The sequence below is a fragment of the Geotrypetes seraphini genome, chromosome 2 (genome assembly GCF_902459505.1).
Source record: "Geotrypetes seraphini chromosome 2, aGeoSer1.1, whole genome shotgun sequence".
NCBI classification, from domain to species: Eukaryota; Metazoa; Chordata; class Amphibia; order Gymnophiona; family Dermophiidae; genus Geotrypetes; species Geotrypetes seraphini.
In genome coordinates this window covers 73,480,313-73,499,735 of record NC_047085.1, presented here as the reverse complement: position 1 = coordinate 73,499,735, position 19,423 = coordinate 73,480,313, and the positions used below count along the sequence as shown (strand labels likewise).

General features: G+C 44.7%; 2 protein-coding genes across 5 annotated transcripts in view; one reads left to right on the top strand and one right to left on the bottom strand.

Annotated features, from left to right (window-relative positions):
• Nucleotides 1-9,897, top strand: part of CCNE2 (cyclin E2) — a 93,974-nt gene extending 84,077 nt beyond the window's left edge. For both annotated transcript variants that reach the window (XM_033935156.1, XM_033935158.1), the window contains one exon: nucleotides 9,181-9,897. In XM_033935156.1, the coding sequence (XP_033791047.1) occupies nucleotides 9,181-9,291 (111 nt within the window). In that variant the 3' untranslated portion in view covers nucleotides 9,292-9,897. The remainder of the gene's footprint in view (nucleotides 1-9,180) is intronic.
• A 1,352-nt stretch (nucleotides 9,898-11,249) lies between these two features.
• Nucleotides 11,250-19,423, bottom strand: part of INTS8 (integrator complex subunit 8) — a 220,343-nt gene continuing 212,169 nt past the window's right edge. The window contains exon 26 of one of the 3 annotated variants that reach the window (XM_033933169.1): nucleotides 11,250-12,706. In XM_033933169.1, the coding sequence (XP_033789060.1) occupies nucleotides 12,679-12,706 (28 nt within the window). In that variant the 3' untranslated portion in view covers nucleotides 11,250-12,678. The remainder of the gene's footprint in view (nucleotides 12,707-19,423) is intronic. The other 2 variants (XM_033933168.1, XR_004538292.1) reach the window with 2 other exon arrangements.

The following is a 19,423-nucleotide window of genomic DNA, read 5'->3' as shown; positions in this document are numbered from 1 at the left end:
TGCCCAGCGGACAAGCTAAAAATATCTCGTTGATCTTGCCGGCCCTGCGCGGACCGGCAGGAAATTGAACTTCATCAATCTCGCCGGCCCTGTGCGGACCGGCAGAAATTTCATGCGGACCGGCGGTTGAAGAACAGTGATCTAGAGCATCTGCTATGTCAGTAGCTATGAGAAAGTCTCTGATATAGACATTCATCTCTAAAATACATTAGACAAAATCTCATGTTTAAGGGAAGAGCTTTTTGGTGATTCTATAGAGATGGCCCCACAAAGATGGAGAATGAACTTTGAACAGGCCAAGGTCTACACCTCATACTTTGAAGCATTCTGTTAAACATTCTTATTCACATTAGTGGCGATATGCTTCTGCATTCTTCAGCTTCTGGACTGCCAGCACACAAGCTCAGGCCTCAATTCTTCTGTATCAAGCATATCTGCTGTTTTCTCCTTCTTAGCCACTTCCTTACCAATCGGAAGTCATCTTCATTTTTACCACAGCTACAACCTTGAGCTCTCTGACATCAAGGATGGTTACTGTATTTTTCATGTTGTCGACATACCTCCAACTCAGGACTTCCCTTCTTCTTCAGGACATAGAGGCTCTGCTTCAGCTATATGTCTAGGAGGTAAGAAAAATTAGGGGTTCTACTTCAGGTATTTCTCATTCCAAAGATGACGGAATCTACGCATCATTTCTAGTTCAAGAAACGTTCAACTTTTATCTCTGGGATCTTAAAGCTACTCTTAGATCAAAATGATTAGCTATGCTCTTTAGCTATCACAGATACCCACATATCAGTTATTTCTGTGTCTGGACTGTTTCTGTGGTTTTGATTAGCCCATTAAAATTTTTACTTTAAAGTTCTGCCCTTCGGCCTAGCATTTTCTTTTAAATTGTGCCTGATAGTTTTGGCACCAACTTTATGAGCCCAAGGGTTCCACAATCCAATGCTATTTTATTCAACACAGAGTTCGAAGTTGGTTTTCCAGAATCCTAACTTCAACCTTCTCAAACTCTAAATTTCATAGGGGCACTGCTCGACATGATTCACCTCAGGACGATCCTAACTCAGCAACGACAAGCTAATTTGCTTCCTTTTTGTAATCAAGTCTATTACCTTCTGTCCATATAAGCCAGTACAAGGATGTTACTATTACCTCAATCAAGCCTTAAGAGTGGCTTAGCAGTTAGTGCAGTAGACATTGAATCAAGGGATACAGGTTCAAGTCCCACTTTAAACATGGTGTCTATAATCCATGTTTTTCTCTTCACAAGTTTTCCTGGTAGAACACCTTAGTGGTTCCTGGCGTCTGTCTCCAGCTCGTCAACTTTTAAGTGGAAGCTATACTCATCGTATTTTTCCACAGGGTTGCTATTGCAAATACCTTCATATCTGAAAGTTCTGACCATGAACTCACCATGAACTTGTGAAACTCACCTAGCCAATCTTCGAACACAAGGTCACGGCTCTACTTAGTTGTAGGTGCAGAAGTTCCACTTGAACCCCTTGGAACTCAAAGTCATGTTCAATACTCTGCAGATTTTTCACTACAGTAGCTTCCCTTCAAGTCCCCCTAGTATACACCAAGGAGAAAGTATGGGGTCTCTGATTCCTTTGCAAGACACCAAAAGGATTGGAACTGAGAAGTTGCTCCAAACATATTTCAAAAAGCTCTCTATGTCCAAGGAACACAGAATATTCTGGCGACATGCTCAACAGATTTCTTTACCCACATCAGTGGATGCTTTATTTTCACAACCTGATGTCAGGTGTTCTCTCTTCTGGGGAACTCCTCAGATAAACTTATTTCTGTTCCTCCACAATTACACACTGCCTCACTTCGGTTCCAGACGATCCTCTCTTGACATTATCTAGAGGTAGATGCCTTTCTACTGGTTTTTCTCAATCTGCAGTCTTTGTACTTGGCAGCTTGGTACCTCCTGGGATAGCCTCGAATCATGTTGAATACATCCAGAGAACCATCTACATAGCAGTGCTACTCACAGAAGGGACATGGTTTTCACCCTGGTGTACTCTTCATCATCAGGATATTTCATCCTTCTCCACTTCTGGTCTTAAAACCACTTCAGTCCAGTTCACCTTAGTGCTATCTGCTTTCCACATGCCAGTTAATAAAAATTCTCTGACTGCTCACCCTTGTCTTCCCAGGGATTTTCAATATCTAACCACCTCTCAAACCGTTTTCACTGGTTTGGGGTCTTATTGTTCTTCATTTCAGCCAGTATCTTCTATCATCTTGCCTATCTCACTTTCAGTGATATTTCTTAATACCCTTCACTTGCGCACATCGAGTGAGCGAGCTTCAAGCGTTGGTGTCGGACCCAACTTTTAAGTTTTCTACCAGGATACGGTAGTTTCTCTGCTCCCATCCTGAATTCCTTCTGAATGTAGTCATGGGATTTCATTGGAATCAATCATTTGTGCTTCCACTTTCTTCCCAAGCCTTATACTCCCCCTGGAGAAACTGCTTTTCATACCTGTAAACGAGCTGTGGCTTATCACTTTCAATGGGCTAAGCCACATACAACATCTCAGCTGTTCCTCTTCTTTGATCTTTACAGTTTGGGTTGGCCTGTAACCAAGATAACTTGTTACAAATGGTTGGCAGCCTGTGTTGCCTTCTACTGTACTCAGGCTGGGCTGCAGCACGAGGGCTGTATAACAGCATAAGGTCCTAGCTATGGCAGCTTTAATTGCTTTCTTACATTCCACTCCGATGAAATCTGTAAAGAAGCTACTTGGTCCTCAGCTCACGTTTATATCTCACTACTGTCTGGAATCCTTTCCAGACGGGATAGTCACTTTGGCCAAGCAGTATTCCAAAATGTATTCTCCTAATGGCCAATACTCCCTCCATCCCATTGTAGTAAACTAGGGAGTCCTACATGTGAGAATATGCTGCCTGCTTGTCCTGGGATAAAACACAGTTACTAACACAGGTGTTATCCAGGGCCAGCAGGCAGATATTCTCACAACCCACCCACCTCCCCTGGTCGGCTTCTTAGCTGGTTTATCTGAACTGAGGTACGGACAGTTGCAAAGTTTCTTAAAACTTAAAGTGACAGTACATTTTTTAAAAAAAAATCTTTATTCATTTTTGCAACTTACAACAAGTGTATCAATAAATGACATTTGAAATTGAATACACTTGAATTTTCATCATATTAAACATTAATAATAAGGAGAAATTAGGTTCTTACCTGCTAATTTACTTTCTTTTAGCTTCTCCAGACCAGTAGAGGTTAATCTTTACAAATGGGTATATATCCAATCATGACCATCAGGTGGAGACTGAAAACAAAACTGTGGGACAGTATATAATATACTCCCTTCTCTATTTACCTCAGTCTGCCAAATAGCCAAGCAGAACCAAGAACTGGAAAACAGAAAGAAAACAATACTCCGAACAGGAGTAACAACTAACATACCCAAACGCTGTTGGAAAATGCAGAGGAGAAATACCCGAAGGAAAATGTCCCCACAGCTCGCCAGCTAAGCCAGCCGAGCCACAGCCGCTGTTCTTCAATTCTCCCCGGCCCTAGAAAAATACTAGAACCCGCAACAAAAAACAAAAAACTGCCCGCGAAACAGCCCCAACAACAACAACAACACCAGACAGGGTGGGGACCTCTACTGGTCTGGAGAAGCTAAAAGAAAGTAAATTAGCAGGTAAGAACCTAATTTCTCCTTTAGCACTCTCCAGACCAGTAGAGGTTAATCTTTACAAATGGGACGTACCAAAGCAGTCCCTCTCACGGGCGGGACCCCCGAAGGGCCGATACCAGAACACGTTCACCGAACACCGCGTCCCGACGCGCCTGAACATCTACCCGATAATGTCTAACAAAAGAATGCAAGGAGGACCAAACCGCAGCCTTACAAATATCCACTGGAGGCACGAGCGATGACTCAGCCCAAGAAGCTGCCTGACCCCGAGTGGAATGAGCCTTGAGAAACTCCGGAATAGGCTTCTGACTCAGAAGATAAGCGGAAGCAATCGTCTCCTTGATCCAGCGCGCAATAGTAGCCTTAGAAGCGCCAGCCCCCCGACGAGGACCCGCCAGAAGGACAAAGAGATGATCGGATTTCCGGAAGTCCCGGGTCCGCTGCACATAAGAGCGAAGGACCCGACCGACATCCAACTTGCGCAGCTGCCGTTGCTCAGAAGAGCCCTCCCCACTACCCAAGACTGGGAGGACCACCGATTGATTGACATGAAAAGGAGAAACTACTTTCGTCAGAAAGGAAGGAACAGGCCGCAAGACAACCCGCTCCCTATAAAACTCCAAGAAGGGAGCCCTACAAGAGAAAGCCTGTAGCTCAGAAACACGCCTAGCAGAAGTAATGGCCACCAAAAAGACCGCCTTCAGAGTAAGGTCCTTCAAAGAACAGCCATCCAACGGCTCGAAAGGCGGGCGCACCAAAACAGAGAGAACCAGATTGAGATCCCAAGATGGAACAGAGGGCCGTAGGGGAGGCCTGAGCAACTTGGCCGCCCGTAAAAAGCGAATCACATCAGGAATGGCCGACAAACGCTGACCTGTCACCAACCCTCAAAAAGCTGACAGGGACGCAAGTTGAACCCGGAGAGAAGACCATGCCAGGCCTCTATCCAGGCCATCCTGCAAGAACTCTAGAATGGTAGGCAGGGAAGCGCGAAAAGAGACCACTCCCCGCGCCCGGCACCACCCCTCAAAGAGACGCCAAACCTGCACATAAGCCCGAGAGGTAGAAAGCCTCCGGGACCCCAAGAGTGTAGAGATCACCTTATCTGAATATCCCTTCTTACTAAGGCGACCCCTTTCAAGAGCCAAGCCGTAAGACAGAAGGGAGACGGGTCGAACATGGGAATGGGACCCTGCGTCAGAAGATCGTCCAAGAGAGGCAGAGGAAGAGGCGACGCCACCAGATGCCTCACCAAATCCGCATACCACGGACGTCGAGGCCAATCTGGAGCCACCAGAACCACCAACCCCGGATGGTGAACAATGCGAAGAAGTACTCTGCCCACTAATGGCCAAGGAGGGAACACATACAACAGCCCCTCCGTTGGCCACGGTTGGACCAGAGCATCCAGACCCTCGGCCAGACTGTCCCTGCGACGAATGAAGAAGCGGGGCACTTTGGTGTTGCCACTCGTGGCCATCAGGTCCATCAGGGGCTGCCCCCAAGCCTGCACTATCAACTGAAACGCCACGGCGCCGAGACACCACTCTCCTGGATCCAGGAAGTGACGACTGAGGAAGTCCGCCTGAACATTTTCTACCCCGGCTATGTGAGAGGCCGAAAGGTCCAGAAGATGGGACTCCGCCCAAACCATGAGCTGAGCCGCCTCCTGCGCCACCTGCGTGCTCCTGGTGCCCCCCTGACGATTGACATAAGCCACCGCCGCGGCATTGTCCGACAGGACTCTGACCGACTTGCCCAACAAAAGGGAGCGGAAAGCTAACAGCGCCAGACGGATCGCTCTGGTCTCCAACACGTTGATCGACCAGGAGGCCTCCTCCGTGGACCAGGTGCCCTGAGCTGAGTGACCCAAACACTGAGCCCCCCTACCGAGGAGACTCGCATCCGTAAGGAGCACCGTCCACTGCGGGAGATCCAGACCCACCCCCTGAACCAGGTGCACCAATGCAGACTGCAGCGCGCCATGCCTCGCAGGGGGACAGGAACATCCAAACCGTGCCTCTGGGGTGACCACCTCCGGAGCAGAGCATACTGAAGAGGACGCATGTAGGCCCGCGCCCACCTCACCACGTCCAGGGACGCCGCCATCGACCCCAAGACTTGGAGGAAATCTCGCGCCCGAGGACACCGGGATGCCAAAAGCAGGCGAATCTGAGATTGCAATTTGCTCACCCGGGGCTCTGGAAGGAAGACCTTCCCCCAATGAGGTTTCGAACAGAACCCCAAGGTACTCCAGACGCTGAGCCGGGACCAACCGACTCTTGGAAAGGTTGACCACCCAGCCCAGCGACCGGAGAAACTCCACCACCCGAGCCGTAACCCGGGAGCTCTCCTGCAACGACTTTGCCCGAATCAACCAGTCATCCAGGTAGGGGTGCACTAGAATGCCCTCCGACCACAAGGCTGCCGCGACGACCACCATCACCTTGGTGAACGTCCGGGGAGCCGTGGCCAGACCAAAGGGAAGCGCACAGAACTGATAGTGCTGACCCAAGATCGCAAAGCGAAGGAAGCGCTGATGAGAGGCCCAAATGGGAACATGCAAATAGGCCTCCGTCAGATCGAGAGAAGTGAGAAACTCCCCCGGCTGAACCGCCAGAATGACCGACCGCAGAGTTTCCATGCGAAAAGAGGGAATCTTGAGAGCCCTGTTGACCCCTTTCAAATCCAGGATGGGCCGAAAGGTCCCCTCCTTCTTGGGCACCACAAAGTAAATGGAGTACCTGCCGGTGCCCCACTCCGGAGGGGGCACTGGAACAACTGCCTTGAGATCTAGCAAGCGCTGAAGGGTCTGGCGAAAAGCCTGCGTCTTCCAAGGAGTCTGACATGGAGAGGCTAGAAAAAGGTCCGGCAGAGAGCGGGCGAACTCCAAGGCATAACTGTCCCGCACCACCTCCAGGACCCACTGATCGGATGTGATCTCGGCCCATTTGGGGAAAAAATCGCGCAGCCGGGCCCCCACCATTGTGCAGGACGGGAAGCGGGGGAACCGGCGGAGGGATTCCCTGCCCCCCGATGGGCCCCCTGAAAGGGCTGCATGCACTGGAAGAACCGACCCCGGGAAAACCCTGGAGCCGGGAAAGAAGCAGCCCCACGCCCAGGGCGATACTTGCGAAACTCCCGCAAACGCCCCCGGGCAGCGCCACCCCGAGACGCAGGGCGGGCACGGTCCTCAGGCAGACGGGGCACCTTTGAGTCCATCAGAGTCTGAATCAACTTATCCAATTCCTCCCCAAACAAAAAAGACCCCCAGAAGGGAAATTTAGTAAGCTTAGCTTTGGACGCAGCATCCGCCGACCAAGCGCGCAGCCACAAAATACGCCGCGCGGCCACGCCAAAGGCCATCGACTTAGCCGAGATCCGCACCAAGTCATAAAGAGCATCTGAGAAGAACGAGGCAGCCATCTCAATCTTCGCCACCTCCTGATCCACCAAAGACCAGTCATCAGACTCCCGATCCAGGATACGCTCAGCCCACCGAAACACGGCGCGAGCGACCAGCCCCCCACAAATAGCCGCCTGGACCCCAAAGGCAGAGACCTGAAAATTTTGCTTAAGAATGTTCTCCAACTTGCGCTCTTCAGAGTCCCGCAAGGCAGAACCGCCCTCAACAGGCACGGTATGCCGCTTAGAAATCGCTGAGACCACCGCGTCTACGACTGGCGATGCTAGAGTAGCCCGATCCCCCTCTGGGATGGGATACAAACGAGCCATGATGCGCGCCAAACGAAACGGCGCCTCCGGCGTTTTCCACTGCTTCAGTACAATATCCAGAATATCCTGATGCATGGGAAAAGAGCGGGAAATGGTACGGATCCCCCGAAGCAGAGGGTCCCCCACACGCGGAGTCTCCGGCGGCGCATCCTCAAAACGCAACACCGAAGAAACCTGTTGAATCAGGTCCGGCAGCTCATCTCTCTGAAAAAGGCGCACTACTGACGCCTCTTCGCCGGAGGACGGGAAACCCGATAACCCGCCGCCAGCGGCCGTCCCCTCGAGAGGGTCCTGGAAATCCTCACAAGGGTCCAGGTCCTCATCCAGACCGACACGCTCCTCCGACCATAAATCCTCGTCCCACGACACCCGCGGACGCTTGGACAAGGGAGGAGGAGGAGGGGACGCCACAACAAATGAGAGCGGCAAAGCCGCAGGGAGCGCGGAGGAAACCCCACTCCCCGAAACCCCCTGCGCGCAACCGGGACCCCCAGCCGCCTGAAAATAGGCTCTGCACAAAGAAAAAAAGAAATCAGGGGAAAAACCCCCCCGAGGGTCCCAAGGTTTGGGACCGGGCTTCCCCACTGCTCCCAGCCGACTCGCGAGGCACCATCGGCGGGGAGCTCTGGGCGCCTGCAGCCGCTGCCGACGGAGCTCCACCACATCACCGGGCCAAACTACAGAGTTCAGTCCGGCCGCGAGTGCCTCGCGGCTGGACCTAATTGTGTCCCACTCCCCCGGAGAAGGGCACAATTGCTCCATTCGCGACCTAGCTAGAAACAAAGTGCCAGTTAGATGAAAAAATACTGTAAAAAACAGTAAATTGACAGGGAAGCAACCCTGCAGACTGGCACTACCTCAGGATTTTTTTTTTTTTTTACAGAACAGACTCCACAGGCTCTCGAAGCAATATGCCTTGCTTGATTTAGGGGGCAAGGCTTACTGCTGAGGCTCCTCTAAAAAAATGTGGGGAGGTGGAGGAAGTGGGGGGAGGGACCCCGCTCGAGACCCGCCGGGTTTGACACCCCCGAGGTCGGACGGACCCCCAAACAGGGCCTGCCCAAGCTCCGTCAGGCTAAAAACAGGGACTATAAACCCCCTAAACAAATTCCAACAGCCCTACCAAGGGAGATGGGTACAGATCACATCAACACCTGCTGGAGACTGAAAGAAGACTGAGGTAAATAGAGAAGGGAGTATATTATATACTGTCTCACAGTTTTGTTTTCAGTCTCCACCTGCTGGTCATGATTGGATATATACCCATTTGTAAAGATTAACCTCTACTGGTCTGGAGAGTGCTAAAGAAATGATATTTAATCCCTCCCTACCATTACCTATACATTCACATAAATCCTATAAAATTTTCTTTCCTTTTGAACTAAACAGTTAATAAAAAATCAGAAACCTCCCCCCTCCCACCCCCTCATTTGCATTGTACTTATAATGGAAAAATGGTATTTATTCATTACAGTAATTTGTCACATCTATAAAATGGAAAGAACAATAGCCATACAAAAAGGGAATTATAATAAATTTAAAGAGATCTGAGGGCCCTTGACAAATTACTGTAGTGACAATACATATTTTTAACACTGTCCGAACCGGGGCTCTGTGGATGACATCACCCACGTTAGAATATCTGCTTGCTGTCCCCAGGCTAACACCTGTGTTAATAACTGCGCTTTTTCTGTAATGCTTGTTTAGAGGTGACAGTTTTGTTCAAGTAGTGTAATGCTCTTTTTTTTATTTTTAGGATGAAGTTAATTCAAAGGCTGAATGTACAGTAATAGGACGGCAATCTCCACCATGCATTGGAGGTATTCTAACTCCTCCGAAGAGTACAGAAAAATCACTGCCTTGCTAGTGTGACTCAAGCAGCTGCAAGAGAGGGATGGTGGGAGCGCTGATGCACATATTGCTGGAGAGGTCTCAGTCCGCCCCTAAGAGCTTGGCTGATGCAAATCTTTTTCTGTATGTGAATATCTTGGGTCTGAGGTGGCAAAGCTCATTGCTCCTACTTTTCACTTTTGCTGCTGAACATGGAACAAGGCCCTTGGACTTCAGCTAGGTTATATAAGTCATAGGCTTTAAGAGCTGATTGGAATTACTGTCATAAGACAGCAGAAACAAGCCTTCTTTAGTTTTTCTGAATATAAAATTATACCAGCATGATAACTGGTTAAAGAAAAATTCCAGTGCTTTCCTTCTACAGGAAATATCACATATTCTACCTGAGCTTATTTTCAGAGCTATCTAAGCTACTGAAACAGGTTACATTTTTTATACTAGTATTAAGTATTTATTATTTTTTTTTTACAGAAACATGCTCTGTCCTATATGTCATGTTGCTTCCAGCATGCTTAAAAACACATTTTTACAAAAAACATATTCCAAGCTATAAAGATTTAGTTTATTTTAATTAACTGCCAAAGTTTATCTACCTCTTATGCTATCCTTTACAAAAAAAAAAGTGAGTTATCCAGAAGTCTCCTTGTTTCTATAGTCACAGACTCCCCCCTGTGAGGATAGTCGCTACTAAAATTAGCATTAATTATTTTAATTCTAAACAATTCAGAAATCGGTTGATTTAGGAAATCATACTCTTCTTAGCAGAGGAGTTAAAGCAATGCTTAATATTCAACCACAGGCTCTCCTTTGCAGCGCGGTAATCTTATTTGGCTTGACACTGGATACCACAACACTAAAAATTGCTGGAAGCTTCCTGCTTGGACCTAAGTGCTATGCAGGCCTATTGTTCAGGAAAGGCACAGCATGCACAGGGTAGATTTTGGCTAGTGAGGGCCATCTATTGTACAATGCTGGCACTGACATGTTAATAAAACACACACTGACTCATCCGAATGACATGCCCATACTGAGAACCAGGCACAACGCAGAGCTGAAAGTTGAAAGAAGGAACTAAATAAGCCAGGTTAGTTGATTAGGCAAAAGGTTGACTGCAAACATCTTTCAAAAACAATCCTTCTCCAAGGTTTGGGTTGTTTTTTTTTTTTAATTAAATAAAACTGAATTAGATCCTAGGAGAAGGATATAGGACACAGAAGAAAACTGCTATTGAAATATTACCGTCATGTATTTTACATATAACACAGAAAAGGAGGCTTTAGTTACTGTTTGAAGTATTGCAAACAAATTCCAGTCTTGGTTCTTTCTAATGCACTGTCATACTGTAACACATTTGAATTGCGCTGTAGTAAGACTGTTCCTCTCTGGCATGTTGCATTTCCGGAGCTGGCAGCTTCAGTTACTGCTAGAGTGTTAATGAATAGTCAAGAGCCGGTATTTTCCAGTGAAATGCAAAACAAACATTTCACTACTTGGAATTATGCCTTTATTGGGCAAAGGCTGAAGTGCTGCTGCAAGGGATTTGTGTTTGTTGACATCATAAGATATGTCAAGTATATTGGTAGCATAAAAGAATGCATTAGAATTAAACTGATACAGTCACCTAGGATTAGGCCTGCTCCATATAATTTAATATTTGTGTACCAGTGTTTGTTTATATCAAACCCTCTCTATGGAATAGCTGAATGCTTATGGCAGCGGGACATGCAGCATTTTCTGGGACAGTGGTTACACGTACACTTCTCCCTCCTTATTCACTGTGATAGGGGATTAACAACCACAAATACAGAAAAACCACAAATAACTTTTTCATGTTATTCGCTGTTTTCTATTAAAAACCATCGTGAATATAGTGAAACCGCAAATAACATGGTGGGAGACCTGGTCTGTTCTTGAAGAAGAGGCAAAACACAGTGCAGAAGTGCTGGGAATCAGCGATTTTCTCAGTAAACGCTTGGAATCAGCGATTTCTCTATGCAAGCTGATGTAATTTGGGGGGGAGGAGCCAACAAGCTAAAAACCATGAATGCTGACACCGCAAATACGGAGGGAGAAGTGTACTTAGTTTAGAGGCTTCTCTAAACACTTCTGAACAATGGTATCTGTTCTGAAGGACAAGTCTCTTTTTTAATTAGGAAATGTTCAATAATTGATCAAAAATAGGGCACTTTATACAATGTGAAGTTGTTTCTATTGTTCTGGTCTGTACAGATAGAAATATTGCTGACATTTTGTGGTGCTAAGTGATCCATCTCTGCATTAGCAGAGGGGAATTGTCAATATATGGTGTGCCAACCTGCTGCTGGAACAAGATGAGACAACTTTTGGGGTACAGTGGAGATATACAATGCTTTACTTGAACAGAAAGCTCATTTCTACAGGTGAGGCCTGCTCCATCTCTATCTGGCTGCAATAGTAAGATTACCTACTGCAGGTTCTACCTGGACATGAAGCTGTGTAATAACTGAGCTCTCATAGCATACAAGCTGGATTTTGAGCTTTTCTGCCAGTCAATTTCTTTTCTCTGGGAGTAGGGGTATACCACGGTGGAAAAGGTTGCAGCCTTTTATAGGACCACTTCAATTCTTTTTAACAAAGTCTGAAAAATACATATACATGTTCCAATGAATATAAATATATTTTTATACAGATGACCTTTGATTTGTCACACAATTTTAGCTTTTATATAAATTGTAAATTGTTTTGTTAGTACCCCTGTTTTGTGACAATATCTATGTTCTAGCAAAGGTTTTTTTTATTGTGCAAAAGATTACATTTGCAAGAACTTATGTGCTTTACACAGCACATGTGGATAAATGGATTGTTAGCAGCCTAAACAAATATATATTTGACTGCATATAAATAAGTGTTTGTGAAGCATATTTATAAAATGCACATTGTAGGTACCATGGTTTTGAAATGTGTAAAGATCCACATGTACATCTAGCTACATACCAACCCAATTTAATGTTGACAGGCACCCTGTATGTGAAGAGCAGTTTTATTTAGGATTAAATGTTCTTGTGTACTTCTACAGTTAGCTGTCATATTGAAAATCCACCTTTTTTGTGCTGAAATGTAACATGCCTTAGTATTTCACCTTCTATTAATGTGTGTGGGGAAGAGAGGATTACGCTGCCTGTTTATATGTGGAAAGTTGTATATAAATATATTGTACAAAAGATGTATATATCCTCATAGGTTAACAGTTTATTTCTAACAATGAGTTATAGTAAAAATAAATATTTTAAGAAATCATCTTTATAAAAAAAAAAGGTCTGAATGTATCCATTTTTTTAGAAGTAAAGTTTTGCCATTGCTTGAAGAAACTTTTTCTTTCTTCTCTGTGCTGCAAACTGTAGGACTTCTTCTGGGTTATTGGCATTTAGCTCTGTCTGGCCAATGGCCTTAATCTGTCAAAGGAATGTTAAAAATGCATTTTAGAAGATAGTCTGAAACTGCAAACAATTAGTAGGCACACAAAGATGAGCTCATAGGGGTCCTTTTACTAAGGTGCACTAAGATTTAGTGTACGCTAAATGTGAAGAAGCATATAAGAATAAAATGAGTTTTTTAGTATTTAGCATATGCTAAATCAGCGCACCTCAATAAAAGGAGCTCATAATTAGGAATGTTTTAATAGTAAATGTGTTAATACAGGTTAGGGGAAAAAGTAGTTGGAAGTCAATGTGTATGCATACAGCCACTCCTTGGAGAATTTTCTGTGGCCAATACATTTCAGAACAATGCACTTTGATTTGTATCAATAAATTAATAAATTTTGGCATAAATGTTAGCACATCCACTCACTGACCTATAGTAGCTTGAGTACTGGCAAATTGCCTAATTGCACAAAAGAACAGCAATCTCTACTCAGGAAGAGACGGTTACCTGGAAACAAATGGAAGCATGAAATCTGAAAATCCAGCTGTGTCCCCAAAGGTAGAAGGTGGGCGGTGGAATAGTAAATTAAAGCTGGGAATAAAAGAGCATGTCTGTACTGAACTATAGTGCAGCTGTATTTTGAGACTAATTCCAGAAAAAAACTGCGGGGAGTGGAAAAATGAAATAGGATTGGTCATTACCCTTATCAAGCAAAACTAGACTACATTTCATGAACCTAGTAGCAGATTTTTAAAGTATTTTTTCAGTTCGATGAATAATTACACTTTCACATTTCAAGTTAGAGAATGTGATTCAGGCTAGTGACACATATGCATTAAATAAAATAAAATGTATTTATTACTTGTTTTAGCTGTGTTAATAGGAAAGCAAGAAGCAAACCAATAAAACCAATTCCAACATACCATAAAGCAACAATGTGTCAGCAATAAGGAAGGAAAACAGGTAATAACAAAATAAAATGTATCACTTTAAAATACACGTGTTGTAGCATGGTTGAAATGTATAAATAACAGATCAAAATAAAAAGCCAAAACATCCATATCCATAAAAGACAAGACAATAATTATAGGACCAGCCACACAATCTATGTTGAAACCACCAACCATGGTATTAACTTAGCTATAACTCTACCTCCATAGTGCAGTCCAAGATATAAAGAGCTAAGATCCAAAGCCTCAAATGCTTGGCAAAACAACTATGATTTTCATGCTTTGTAGAAGGGAATCAAACTATTCTAGGCACAAGAATAATTGCAATTACAAATATACTTAGTGCTATTGAGTTCTTTTGTGCAATCCTCTTTTTACACCAGGGATTCTCAGAACGCCACCTGATCAACTAGAACAGTGTGGCAGCACTCTTCACTGATTCCCCTTGTTTTGGTGTGTATTTTTTTATCTTTAAATTTTCTTAATGCATACTATTTATATCCTTGTGTTACTTCTTATATATACTAATGTGATACTTCAGTCGTTTAAATTAAAGTTAAAAAAAACTTAGCTTAGTAAAAAACGCTGCACCAGTTGGCGTGGTAACATAGTAACATGTCAGCAGATAAAGACCCGAATGGTCCATCCAGCTGCCCAACCTGATTCAATTTAAATTTTTTCCTCTTAGCTATTTCTGGGCAAGAATCCAAAGCTCTACCCGGTACTGTGCTTGGGTTCCAACTGCCAAAATCTCCATTAAAACCTACTCCATTCCATCTAAACCCTCCCAGCCATTGAAGCCCTCTCCAGCCCTTCCTCCCCCAAACGGCCATATACAGACACAGACCGTGCAAGTCTCCCCAGTACTGGCCTTAGTTCAAAATTTAATATTATTTTCTGATTCTAGATCCTCTGTGTTTATCCCACGCTTTTTTGAACTCAGTCACCGTTTTCCTCTCCACCACCTCTCTCAGGAGCGCATTCCAGGCTTCCACCACCCTCTCCGTAAAGTAGAATTTCCTAACATTGCTCTTGAATCTACCACCCCTCAACCTCAAATTATGTCCTCTGGTTTACCATTTTCCTTTCTCTGGAAAAGATTTTGTTCTATGTTAATACCCTTCAAGTATTTGAACGTCTGAATCATATCTCCCCTGTCCCTCCTTTCTTCTAGGGTATACATATTCAGGGCTTCCAGTCTCTCCTCGTACGTCTTCTGGCACAAGCCTCCTATCATTTTTGTTGCCCTCCGCTTCAAGTCTTCTTACGTCCTTTGCCAGATACGGTCTCCAAAACTGAACACAATACTCCAAGTGGGGCCTTACCAATTACCTGTAAAGTGGCCTCAACACCTTCTTCCTTCTACTGGCTACACCTCTCTTTATACAGCCCAGGATCCTTCTGGCAGCAGCCAATGCCTTGTCACACTGTTTTTTTCACCTTTAGATCTTCGGACACTATCACCCCAAGGTCCCTCTCTCCGTCCGTGCATATCAGCTTCTCACCTCCCAGCATATACGGTTCCTTCTGATTATTAATCCCTAAATGCATTACTCTGCATTTCTTTGCATTGAATTTTAGTTGCCAGGCATTAGACCATTCCTCTAACTTTTGCAGATCCTTTTTCATATTTTCCACTCCCTCTTCGGTGTCTACTCTGTTACAAATCTTGGTATCATCTGCAAAAATGCACACTTTTCATTCTAACCCTTCAACAATGTCACTCACAAACATAATAAACAGGATCGGCCCCAGCACCGAATCCTGAGGGACTCCACTACTCACCTTTCCTTCCTCCGAGCGACTTCCATTAACCACCACCCTCTGGCATCTGTCCGACAGCCAAATGAAAGAGGCTATTAGAGCCAAAAGAACATTCTTTAAAGAATGGAAAAAGGATCCAAAGGAAGAAAATAAGAAGCAACATAAGAACTGGCAAACGCTGCACCAGTCCCCTCCAATGCGTTTCATTCTTCCTCAGGGTCAGGGATACTGTAAGTGCAGAGTTCATAAGCTATTCGCTTACTCCTTAGACGAGTTGGCGTGGTGAAATGAAAGAGACTATTAGAGCCAAAAGAACATCCTTTAAAGAATGGGAAAAGGATCCAAAGGAAGAAAATAAGAAACAATATAAGAACTGGCAAATACTGCACCATCCCCCTCCAACGCGTTTCATTCTTCCTCAGGGATACTGTAAGTGCAGAGTTCATAAGCTATTTGCTTACTCCTTAGAAGAGTTGGCATGGTGAAATGAAAGAGACTATTAGAGCCAAAAGAACATCCTTTAAAGAATGGAAAAAGGATCCAAAGGAAGAAAATAAGAAACAATATAAGAACTGGCAAATACTGCACCATCCCCCTCCAACGCGTTTCATTCTTCCTCAGGGTCAGGGATACTGTAAGTGCAGAGTTCATAAGCTATTTGCTTACTCCTTAGAAGAGTTGGCATGGTGAAATGAAAGAGACTATTAGAGCCAAAAGAACATCCTTTAAAGAATGGAAAAAGGATCCAAAGGAAGAAAATAAGAAGCAATATAAGAACTGGCAAATTAGATGTAAAGCACTGATAAAGAAGGCTAAAAAAGAATATGAAGAGAATCTTGCCAAAGAGGCAAAAACTTATAGTAACAAATTTTTTCAGGTACATCAGAAGCAGAGAGCCTGCAAGGGAATCTGTGGGACTATTGGATCATCAAGGAACAAAAGAGATACTGGTGGAGATAGAGACTGATTTCAAGAAAGCTTGGAATAGGCATGTGGGATCTCTTAGAGAGAGGAAGAGATAATGGTTACTGTGGATAGGCCATTTGGCCTCTATCTGCCATCATGTTTCTATGAGAGACTGAGTGAATTTTTTGCTTCGGTCTTTATGGAAAAAGATGTAAGAAATCTACTGGAAACGGTTTTCAAGGATGACGATGCAGAGGAACTGAAATAAATCTCGGTGAACCTGGAAGACATACTGAGCCAAATCAACAAGATAAAGAGTGATAAATCACCTGGACCAGAAGGTATACATCCCACGATTCTGAAAGAACTCAAACATAAAATTGCCGATCTGCCATCTGTAACCTGTTGCTAAAATCGTCCTTAGTACCTGAAGACCGGAAGATGGCCAATGTTATGCTGATCTTTATAAAAAAGATTCCAGGGGTGATCTGGGAAATTACAGAACAGTACGCCTGACTTCAGTGCAGGCAAAATAGTGGAAACAATAATAAAAAAATAAATTATGGAACAAGTAGATAAACATGATTTAATGGGACTGAGTCCGTATGGGTTCAACCAAGGGAGGTCCTGCCTCACCAATTTGCTTGACATCTTTGAATGTGTGAATAAACATACTGGATAGCTAGTTAATGTAGGGTATCTAGACTTTCAGAAAGCTTTTGACAAAGTTCCTCATGAGAGGCTCTTGAGAAAATTAGAGAGTCATGGGATAGGAAGCAATGTTCAATTGTGAATTAAGAATTGGTTATCGGACAGAAAACAGAGGGTAGGATTAAATAGCCACTTTTCTCAATGGAGGAGGATAAATAGTGACGTGCCACAAGGATTTGTAAAAATGATCTGGAAATCGGAATAATGAGTGAGGTGATACTGTTCAAAGTTGTTAAAACGTAAATGAACTGTGAAAATTGCAGGAAGACCTTAGGAAATTGGAAGATTGGGCATCCAAATGTCAGATGAAATTTAATGTGGACAAATGCACAATGATGCACATTGACAAGAATAATCCAAATCATAGTTACCAGATGCTAGGGCCCACCTTGGGGGTCTGCACCCTCCAAAAAAGTCTGGCATCATTGTAGACAATACATTGAAACCCTTCTGCCAAATGTGGCCAAAAAAGCAGACAAGATGCTAGGAATTATTAGAAAAGGGAAGGTAAATAAGACTAAGAATGTTATAATGCCTCATTATTGCTCAGTGGTGCAACCTTATCTTGAGTACTGCTTTCAATTCTGGTTGCCGTATCTCAAAAAAGATATGGAATTAGAAAAGGTTCAAAGAAGAGTGGCCAAGATGATAAAGGGGAAGGAACACCTCTCATATGAGAAAAAACTAAAGAGGTTAGAGCTCTTTAGCTTGGAAAAGACAGTGAGAGGATATATGATTAGTCTACACCAGTGTTTTTCAACCGCTGTTCCGCGGCACACTAGTGTGCCGCGAGATGTTGCCTGGTGTGCCGTACGGTCAGGGCCGCCATCAGGGCAGTACCACCAGTCTAGGGAGAGGGGCGGTCTGCCCCACGTGGACAGGAGAGAGCTGGATGGGGGACCCGCGGAGTTCAATACATCTTGAGCCGCGAGGCTCGTCTTCTGTTCCTGCCTGCCCTGCAGCTAACATATAGCCGATCGCAAGCGTTCCCCGATGTCAGCGCTGACGTCGGAGGGAGGGCTTAAGCAAAGCCTGCCCTCCGACGTCAGCGCTGACGTCGGAGAATACTTCCGTTCGGCTATTTGTGCGCGGCAGGGCAGGCAGGAAGCAGAAGACAAGCCTCGCGGCTTGAGCTTCGTTTTGCTGAGAAAGTTGCAAAGATGGGCTGGGAGGCAAACACGGAACACAAAAGGGGGGAGGGAGTGCGTTTTGGACACAAGGCATGAACTTGAGAGAGAGGAAGGGAGGGAAAGAGATGCTGAGGTGGGGGAGGGAATGGGTTTTTGGACACAGAAGGCATGGACTTGGGAGAGAGGAAGGGAGGGAAAGAGATGCTGAGGTGGGGGAGGGAATGTGTTTTTGGACACAGAAGAAATGGACTTGGGAGAGAGGAAGGGAGGGAAAAAGATGCTGAGGTGGGGGAGGGAATGCGTTTTTGGACACAGAAGAAATGGACTTGGGAGAGAGGAAGGGAGGGAAAGAGATGCTGAGGTGGGGGAGGGAATGCGTTTTTGGACACAGAAGAAATGGACTTGGGAGAGAGGAAGGGAGGGAAAGAGATGCTGAGGTGGGGGAGGGAATGAGTGTTTGGACACAGAAGGCATGGACTTTGGAGAGAGGAAGGGAGGGAAAGAGATGGTTGTGTACACGGGGAATAGAAGAAAGGAGAATTTTTGGTCATAGGGAGGGAGTGAGGTACAGATAGTGGCATACCAGGGTGGGGGGGCGGTCTGCCCCACCCCGGGTTTACGTCCCAAGGGGGTGCACAGCTGGCCACCCTCCAGTGTTGTCCCTAGGCCGGCAAACTGCGGCTCTTTAGCCACTTGAGTGCCACCGCCGCCAACGGTGTTGTTGGCGGTGGCAGCATTATAAAATACTTTCTTTGTGTTTATTTGATTCCTATTCAAGAGAATTACTTTATATATAGTCAATATAGGCACAGAGTTAAATTTTTTAACATTTTCTAATGGTGGTGTGCCTCGTGATTTTTTTCATGAAACAAGTGTGCCTTTGCCCAAAAAAGGTTGAAAAACACTGGTCTACACAATCCTTAGTGGTATAGAATGGTACAAGTGAATTTTTTTACTCTTATCAAAAATAACAAAGACTAGGGGACTTTCGATGAAGTTACAGGGAAATAATTTTAAAACCAATAAAAGGAAATATTTTTTCCACTCGAGTATACCGTATATACTCGAATATAAACCGGGATTTTGCAACAAAAATAATTTATATTTTGGGATCCTTTGCATTTGCAATAATTTCTAAGTAAACAAGAACAGAGCAAGGACAAGGAAGTTGAGAATAATTGCTGATCTTTACCTGGAGTTAAAGTAATCACAGCACATAAGAAGGCCTAGCTCACTTTATTCTGAGTTTAATATTTTCTTTGTAATATTATGTATTATGTTTAAA